At 45.0% G+C, this 10022-nt stretch overlaps 1 protein-coding gene across 1 annotated transcript in view; it reads right to left on the bottom strand.

Moving 5' to 3' along the window:
* Positions 1–1293: 1293 nt before the first annotated feature.
* The window catches only part of maml3 (mastermind-like transcriptional coactivator 3), a 97310-nt gene continuing 88581 nt past the window's right edge, over positions 1294–10022 (bottom strand). The window contains 4 exon segments of the mRNA XM_054604568.1: positions 1294–4553; positions 4556–5557; positions 7106–7184; positions 8435–8698. Of these exon segments, the coding sequence (XP_054460543.1) occupies positions 4456–4553; positions 4556–5557; positions 7106–7184; positions 8435–8698 (1443 nt within the window). The 3' untranslated portion in view covers positions 1294–4455.

Here is a 10022-nt window from a genome sequence, read left to right on the forward strand (position 1 = left end):
GGTGCATATGTGTGTGTGTGGGTGTGTGTGTGTGTGTGTGTGTGTGTGTGTGTGTGTGTGTGTGTGTGTGTGTGGTGCTGGTGGGTGGGGGGCAGAGAGTGGAGGAGAAATGAGACAGCTAGGTAGAGGAGAAAGGAAAGATGTAGCAGGAATGTGAGGAGAAAAGGTAGAGAAAGGTGGCCATGATGAAAAGGAGAGATGAGGAAGAGGGGCGTGGCTGACGGAGGATGAGGAGAAGTGAGTTTGAAAGGGGGGGAAAAGATGATTTACAACAAAAAGGTCCTGGCCCTGCGTGTGGTCTGTCTGTCTGTCTGTCTGTCTGTCTGGTGACACCAACAGGGAGCCCATGATTCATCGTCGCTATTACTGCCAGACAGAATTAAGGCTCTGCTCTTTAGCATATGCGAGTCTAATTATGCAAATCAAGGCTGTTAGACAAAACATTACTACGGCAGTTAGACAGTCTGATTTTAGGCGCTACATGAATGTGTGTGCATTTGTCTCCGTCAGTCTTGCGACCCTGAAATGAAATGACTGTCTCGGCAGCTTACTGTGCAATATTGATGTTGTTGTGTATTTGCAGACAAAGGATGTCCAAAGAAATGGACAATAACAACTAACCAATTGATGAAATACAATGAAAGTTAAAATAAATAAATTAAAACTTTCCTTCTCTGTCCTTTGCATTACAAGATGGCTGTGTCCATGAATGTACAGAGCAGTGATTGGTCCAGGGGTTGTATGTTTGTTTGTGTAGGATCACTGGAGATGGGAGAGGGATGTGTGGCAAGCTAGCTTACCTAAAAACACTGTTGGCTAAACACACTGAGCACCAGCAAACCAGCAATTTAAATCTAACTTTTGTCATAAAACAACAACTGCCAGTGCATGTATTGTTAATCATCCATATATTGTGCTATACTGCTGTATGGCATCACTTTCTAAAAGCTTGTAACAGCTAGCTAGCAAGCTACACTGTACATCTATCTTTCATTGAGTGCTTCTGGTCTTCATCAAGGACCAAAATGGAAATTAATCGTGGACTTTATTTGTCATCCTTGACATATTGTCTATGTGTACGATTTAATATATGTTTTATTTTAATGTTGAACTAAAGTAAAAGTAGTTGTTAGTGTTTGCTTGCGAACTTGCTATATATTATGGTTTTCATGTGCATCTTTCATGTATTCTGTTCTGTTTTCGACTTGTCATTTTGGGCACAGTCGTGGTCAAAAAAAATGAACCCAATAAACTTCAGAAACTTTCATTTAATATGATCAGCGAGAACAGTCTCTCTTTATTGTATCTTTTTGAAAAACAAACAAAAAAAAGTATTTTGTAATTCTCTTTTGTTAACATTTCAGAATTCTGTACAGGATAAAAAGAAATAAGCACTGCTTTATAACAGAGTCAAATCTCAAACTAGAAAAAACAAATGAAAAAAAATTCCAAAAAAGAGAGGAGGTTTACAATACAAATTAGTAGTAAGACATTGTCTGAAGTGCAATGGCATAGCTCAGATGGGTTAAACGTGAAACCAAAAAACTTCAAAATAAAAATACTTCTCTATTTTTCAACAAACAGTAAATTCTTTACAGAGTAGAGACTGTATTATCTGATGTATTTAAACCTGTAAAAACATATTTACAAATAGCCATTATCTTTTATATACTTTTTCTCATAATCACATATATGTCAGCACCAGTAAAAAAAAACAAATAAAATAAAACAAAGAACATCAACAACAACAATTTTTGTTAAAATGTTGTCTACAGACTTGGTCCCGGTACATAATGATATTTGGAGGAAGCTTTTATTCTCTTCCTGAAGGGATTTCAAACAATATCATGAACCCTACTTTGAAGACAAAAAGGTCACAAAGGCTGTGACCTTTAACACTGACTGGAAGTGTTTCCCCACCTTTCTGCCTCCAGCGTGGAGCGGTAAACCTCAGATGTTTTCCTACACACCGACTCCATTTCACTGGTCCAACACTGAACTTTAGCTTGAGCCCGCCTGAGCACTGGAGCAGTATCAAAGTTTTGGAAGCATGAGCAGTGGAGCCATTGTAGCGGTGAGCTCTCCACTGCATTTCCTGCACAAGGAAGGCTCAAACAATCCAAGAGTTTATCTAGACACCGACATAGACTTATTATATATTTCACCATCGCCCCCTGATTAAACTGGGGAACGATACATCCCTTAACGTCTGCCTGCTGTTGACCTACAGACGCCCCACAGTGAGACGGAGGACTTCTGCTCCCCAAACATGACAAAACTCAAAGTACAGATCCTCATTTGTGGGTGCTACCAAATGCAGCAACGCTTACAGGAAGATGGGCGATGTGGTTAAAGTTTGTATTTAAAGGGTTGGATTATACAACATCGACGACCATGAGAACAAATGTTTTGATGGCAAGGAGTTAGTTTACAGAGAAGAAGGCTTTTTGGTTTGTTGATTACAGCATCATCCTCCAAACTTTCACTCTGAAGAGCTAAATACAAATTAATGCAAGTACAAACACGCGTTCACTCAAACTTTTAACCGAGATTACAAAACAGTTAGAGAAGTAAGGTGTTGTCTTACCAACGACTATTGTTTTAAAACCTAACACGTATTTATTACGCAACCATAAGGGCAGAAGAGTGGACAGCTTGTTGTTGGTGAATGAAATCTATAAGGCTTGAAGCCTACAGTTTACTGAAGTAAGCTCAGAGAAGGGGAGACAGTGACTTCAGAGGAAATACTGATTGTTGTGATGCTAACTGGCACTAACCGTCGTCACCCTTTAGGCCCAATCAGCTGTCTGAAGTTTCTCTACTGTCTACGAAACAAACTCAAGGCTTAGCAGTGGTTCATTATCCAAGTAAAGCGCTGGAAGGGGAGAACTTGTATTTCTTCACAGTAGTGTTACAGTATAGCACAGTTACGTTCTAATTTGGAGCGAGGCGGTTTACAGCTGCAGAACAAGAGAAGCCACGATGTAAAGCAGGGCGACGGTGATTGACAACCAGCGGTGTCACAACGGGGAGGGAAGGTTGTGCTGCGAGACGGGAGGACAAACAAATTTTTCAAAAGACAACACAAACTAAAAGAAGGCTAACTTTTCCTTTTTTTTTCTTTTTTTTTTTTTTTTTTTACTGTTATTGACAAAGACACAATCAGCCTCATTGTTAGAGATAACACACAGCGACAAACAAAACGTGTGGGTGGGGGTTTCAATCAGCTTTTTTTTTTTTTTTTTTTTTTTTTTCTTTAAAAAGAAGAAGTCACTTGTGGTGCTTGAATACATTCAGTGCCCAGCAATCGTTTTGCTTTGTGTCAGCCTGATGCATGTGATGTGGTCTGTGTCACACAGGCAGAGGGTTTAATGTAATATTAGCTCCGTTAGCTGCCTCTCACACATTCGCTCACCCTCCCAGGCTGATGCTTATTTGTCTGTTTGTGTGTTTGTATATGTTTGTATGTGTGTGCATGAGCTTTTGATTTCAAGTGCTGGCTTTAGCTGCCTATTCTCTCCCCCTTTCTCTGCTTTCCACTCTCTTTGTCTTCCTCTGCATGCAAACCCGTCATCCACAGCCACGCACAGGAAATGAAACCCCCCCAAAAAACACCACCCAGGTCAGTTGCCTAGCAAAAAGCCCTGGAGGGCGGAGTGCGCTTGTGTGGCACAGTAGAGGAACATCATTTGTTCTGTTGTGATGTTCAGAATTTAAACAGAGAGGAGTGTTGAGAGCGAGGAACGAGTCTCTGGAGAGAGGGTGGGAAAGAAGGGAGGAGAGAGGGAAGGAGGATGAGAGGGAGAGAGAGAGAGATCAAGTGAAGGGAACGCGAAGGCGACAGATTTGTGCGTGTGTGTGTGTTATAGATATGGGGGCACAAATCTAAGAGAGGAAATGGGAGCGCTGAGAGTGCTTTCTCCTCCCTTCAGCTCCTCACATAGTTGAGAGATCTGAAGCACTGAGCTGGGTGGCACAAGCACACAAACACAAATAAATTGCTGTCTTGAGAACAAGTCTTCCTTCCCCTTCATCAGTCTGCGGTGTTCAATCAGCCCCTGCTGAAGCTCAGGCTCAAAGCTCTGCTGTGTAAACGGGGATCGCTTTCAAACACTGGAACATGAGGAAAAATTCACTCCGTGGAGAAAAAAGGGAAACTAATGAAACACACCTCTTAATCTCTATATCGGGTTTTCATTAATATGCACGAGACATAACGATCACTCTCTCCATCACACACACACACACACACACACACACACACACACACACACACACACACACACACAACATAACACAAGAACTCATTTATAACCTTTCTCATGTTTTACAAAACAAAAACATGCCAGTCCATATCACGTCTTCCTTTTTGTTTTACTTTCTCAGGTTTGAACACGTGTCCTACTTTAATGTTTAGTTCATCCAGTAAAAAGTCATCTCCAGTTTCCCCGTTGGCTATTGGTTCGGGAAGAACTCCTCCATCCAACCATCGCTTGAGTCCAGCTCCGCCCCTGAGCCATCGCCCAATCCGAAGGCCCCTCCCCCGGTGGCCCGCCCCCATATCCATAGGATGACATGTCCTGATTGGCTGTCCTCTGGTAGCCTGGTGGCTGACCTCCAACCCCGACTCCCCCTGGTCCATAGGGTCCCCCTCCTCCTCCCCCTGACCCTATTCCAGGCCCCCCAGGGCCCGGCCCGAATCCCCCCATCCCCGGCATCCCCTGGCCCATCATCCCCTGGTTCATTCCCTGGTTCATGACCATGGGCCGGGGCTGGTTGGTCCTGGGCTGACCGCCCATGTGAGGGCCCATCATTGGACCGCCCATACCGGCCGCTGGGTTGCCCACTCTGGGGTCCATTCCCTGGCTCATACCCTGGCCCGGACCCTGAAAGTGTTGCTTGGCCATGCGCGGGGGTTGACCTGGCTGCATCCCATAGCCCTGCGAGGAGCTGAACCCCACCATGTCTCCTCCCCCTCCCCCTGTAGTCCTTCCGACTCCTCCCCCAATGGCCTGCAGACTCTGTCCTTGCTGCTGCGGCCAGCCACCCGCTGCCATTGACCCGCCTCCTCCTCCTGCTCCCAGCATGCTTTGCAGTCTCTGTGCGTGGGCTTTGGCGTTGGGAGGGCCTTTGAGGGGTTGCTGGGTCATGGAGTTCATTAACATCCCCTGTGCTCCATACCCTCCAGCTCCACCACCTCCGGGGCCTCCGGGCATACCTCCGACCCCAGGACCTGCACCTGCCTGCCGGGGCGGCCCTCCGGCGGGGTTGTGCTGCGGTGGAAGACCCATGGAGGCTTGGACACTTTGGCTCTGGTGCTGCTGCTGGTGGATCATTTGGCTCATGGAGGGGTTGAGCCCATACAGGGAACCCTGGTTGGACCCCTGGTTGCCGTACGGTAAGCCCATGTCAGCTTGGGGTCCCACAGAGCCCCCCTGTCCCTGAACAGAGCCCATCTGGACCATCTGCTGCTGGTTCTGCTGCTGCTGTTGTAGGAGACGGGCGGCCCGAATGTTCTGGAGAGCCTGGCTTCTGGACGCCAGATCCTGAGGAGGACCTAGGAGAGAAGAAACGGAGGAGTTAGAACCATAGAACGGAGACAATGGAGTTGGGAAACAGTAAAACAGGCATATGGAGTCAAGAATCACAAAGGAGCTTGGACTTTCATAAAACAGCTTTAGAGCCTGTACACTAGATCCACTTAAATCACCAAATAGCACGCAAGACTGATCTAATAAGTCAGTGCTGAGGCAAAGATTTATGTTTTGTGACAACCTGTTTACTCTGGAAACAAATTCTTCCCTGCCAATTTTGTTCAAATCCTACTACGCTAAAATGAAACTTTACTCAGCCAGCATCTCACTTCCATAAGTTTTTCCTTTCAGAGCCTCGGTAGTGGCAGAGCTGAGGAAGTCTGTTAGTGTGGAAATGGCTCTAAATCCTCTAATAACCCACTTCTGACATCATTCCACTAATCCCTCTCCTCACAGTTTGGACTCGAACAGTAGCAGAGGGGTCAGAACGAAGAGGATCACACACTCTAGACTCTTAAGTAAGTACACGTTAGCCACATCAATTCCACGCATCACTTTATGTTAATATAAATAAAGTATAGAGAGTATGATTGAGTTCTGATTGCAGGTGATGCTAGCGCAATCATTGCTCACTGATACGCTGCTGGATAGATGAACTACCAGATATATTTCTAGGCCACAGTTTCCTGCTGAAGCGCCCTCTTGCTCTCCATATTATCTCCTAGACTTGCAGACAGACTCTCTTATGGCTATAAATGGCTTTCGACTTGACTCTCCTTCTCGCTGGCTGTATTTCTCTTCATCTCGCCACCATCCTCTCACCCACTCATCTTCTCTCTCTCTCTCTATTTCTTTCTCTTCCCAATCTCTCCTTCTACCTAACAGACCATCCACCTATCCCTCTCACCCCCCTCTCCCCCTCTCCCACTTCCCTCCTCTCATCCATCTCTCTGACTTCACCGGAACTCTGGGGGATCCAGGACAGACAAGTTGCCGTGGTAACAGGCAGAGCACGAATATTCTTTTATTTTTTCTATTTTATCGGAGAGAGAGAGAGAGAGAGAGAGAGAGAGAGAGAGAGAGAGAGAGAGAGAGAGAGAGAGAGAGAGAGAGAGAGAGAGAGAGAGAGAGAGAGAGAGAGTTAGAGGCTGAAGAGCATCTGAGCGCCAACTGATGTATCTGACAGACAGTGAGGATGAGGTTTGGGTTCGGGGTGATGCTCAGTCAGCGATGCTGTTTGCATACATGTTTTTAAGTGTCTGTTTCTGAATATGTCACAGAGTGAACTGTAAAATCTGTTAAACGTCTAAATGTCTTGGCTCTCAACCATGTATACCATACTCGTTGCAGACCAAGTGTGCATGTGCTATATGTTTGTGAAACCATCAGGATGCTCTGCAAAGAACTTAAACTGATTTGCAATGCGGCCATCAATCAAATGCTGATGAATTGAGGTCAGGTATTGCCTTCTTTATTAGTAAATCTATTGGGGTGCTGCCAATTCTTTGGTTTTTGCAAAACCTGTGTGCTTTGTTGGACAGACAAAATGGATACATGCTTGTGTGTCTCACCTTGGTACTGATTGACTTGGGGGTATGGATTCCTCTGGCCTTGCCCCATCTGTCTGGGGAGATGCTGCTGCTGTTGGAGCTGCACACACACAAACACAAACACGCACAATTGTTTAGCAATGAGTTACATTCCTTCATATCTATATCATGAATTCAGGATTTGGTATCATTATGGGATACAGACAAGAAAAAGGGTCACCCAGAAAGAACAGTTAAACAAATCAGATTTAACAAACATAATGAAATACTGTTACAAAATGCACACTGAAGCCTTAGCTCCAGAGCTAGTATGTAATAACTACAAAAACAGGCTTTTGGTCACTAGAGATTCATTGGGGGCAAACATATTTGCCTGATTCTTTATCATCAAATACTTGCATTGGACCTAAGGGTGCAAAGCCTTCATTTCTCCATATTAGATTTTTTTTGTCCTTCTTGCACCTTAACATTGTGACTTGAGCGTGGATCCAAAGAGTCACAACTTTCATTACATTCTGAGCAAGAATCATTCATAGACAAGTATGAATACAGGGACCAACCTCAACTTAAATTTTGAGACAGTAGTGACAGATAGATGTTCGGTACAGTAGAGACAGATGTTTGTTATAGCAGAAGTGAGACAGATGTGTACTTTAAGGACTAGATGAATGAGTAGTATCTGCATGATACTGCAACAGATATGGCAAACTTAAGGCATCCCTGATGCTTTATCGTGGCCATAGTTGTAGTGCAGATATAGAAAATCAAATGAAGAAACTTAATTGTCTTGATCTTTGCAGCATAAAAAGCAGCCACTGAATGTGTGACTTGAAAGCAGAAGGTGTTGCTCATTTAAATGGAGGTACGATTTCCATTTAGCAACATAGAATAAACCCCAGCAGGACGTGTTTCCTTTCAGACACCTATATTTGTGTCTGTGTATGTTTTTGCAGATCCAATTAAAACCAACATAGTGGGTGGTGACTCCAGAGTTCAGAACTCTTTAACACTTGATTCCCTCACAGAGAGAGAAATAAAAAGAAAACACCACATTATCACAGCAGGCGGCATCTGGCAAAAACACACACATTCACACACAAACACACACACATTGATGAGATGAAAAGGAAGTAGTGAAGAGGGGGCTGGTTGAGGGTAATTATACATGCAACCAGACAACAGCAAGGAAGACGAGAGGATGAGCTGCTCTTGTTAGAGCTGCAGACACAGACACATATACAGGAGTGTACGAAGAAACAAAATTAGAATTGAATGCATGACAGATGAATCGCACAGGCGTAGCCATTTAGTTTGATCCCCACACCATCACAATACTATTATGACCCTCACCTGCTCGGCCAGTAGTTGCTGCTGCTGCTGTCTCTGCTCTCTGAAGAGCTGCTGTTTCTGCTGTTCCATCATTTGCATCTGCGCCCTCTTCTCCTGCTCCATCGCCATCATCTGTTTCATCATGGCCGCCTGCTGCTGGTTGCCCGCGTAGCCCGGAGGTGGTCCCGACCCCTGGTTGGGCACCACCCCTGAGGCCACGCCCCCAGCAGGGTGAGGAGGCGGGATGGCGCCCGGTGGTCGTGACATTCCCACCACACCTTGTTCCTGTACGGACAGAGAAGAGGGGGACGCTGGTCAGATGGACTGTTGAGCAATCATCACTTATCAGGAGTTATGTGAGGAGATTGACACCCATCTGATTTCCATTTGTGGTAGTGACTTTCTCATTTAACTTTCGGCAGGAAAGCAAACAAGTGCATGTTCCAAAATGTTCAACTATTGCTTTAAAGTCTATTCAAGTGCTTGTAAAGCTCAAAGGCTAAAGCCAAACAAAAAGGCTAAATGAGACCTAACAAAGCCATTTCAAACTATTCAAACCTCTACTTCAGTGCCTTTTGTTATTGCTCTTTATCACAAGTGAATGTCTCACAATGAGATCAGGTACAGAGAGAATGCATATTCAGTCCACTCCCAGCGTTGTTGCCATCCACACTGACACCTTTGCACAGTCTGATTTAGGCATAAAACCGTAGTGAGACATTACGCTGTATGATAGCTCACAAAACACAATCCAGCTGTCTGTGAATGAGATTGAAATACAAGATAAAGACGGTGACTGCTTCAAGATTCATCTGGCCGGGCTACCCTGAGTCTTCCCAATGGGGCATTGGTTGGTCCTCGCTGCATACATTATCTCCTCATTAGCATATAAAGAGCACTTCCTCCTCCACTCAGCCGTATGCTAATCTCTAATAGGATGAAATGGCCTGCTCTAGCCAATGGGAGGGGAGCATTTATGAATCTATTAAAGGTTAGACAGCTGAACGAGACTGGACATCGTTTAGGCCCGCAGGCAGTAAAAGAGGAGAAGAAAGAACAGTTGAGGCCAGTAAAGAGTGTTTGCACACAACAAAAATGCAACATCACACACAGCCACACAGTGGAACGGACAGTGAGCAACAAATCACATTTAACTGCAGGGCAAGAATGGACAGGAATGAAACAGCAAAAGCTGGATTACAGCAGCGCAGCGTAGCATTGGCAAGAGTCTGTAACACATCACTATACTCAATATGTTTTCAAAGAGCCAAAGCCTCATAATCCGTATTGAGGCTCCGCTTTTCTTAGAAAGGAGTTAGGTGGTGATAAACCTCATATATTAGAGCACAAAAAAACCCTGCGGAGCAAACAGAATCGGCTGCTTAAGACTGGCTCACCAACCAGCCAGACCAGACTGATCGATGTTCAGAGCTACGTGTCTCATCTCCGGTTGGCATGTTCTTACCGGATGGCAGTGAGACGATGTAAGAAAGGAGCAGAGAGGGGGAAGAGGAGGCGTAGTGTCAGAAGATGACCAACGGGTGGCAGTGGTGATCTTTAAGCATGCATTTGTGTGTGTGTGAGTCTCACTGGCCTCCTCTCAGCAGAT

The sequence above is a fragment of the Anoplopoma fimbria genome, chromosome 9, assembly GCF_027596085.1.
Source record: "Anoplopoma fimbria isolate UVic2021 breed Golden Eagle Sablefish chromosome 9, Afim_UVic_2022, whole genome shotgun sequence".
NCBI classification, from domain to species: Eukaryota; Metazoa; Chordata; class Actinopteri; order Perciformes; family Anoplopomatidae; genus Anoplopoma; species Anoplopoma fimbria.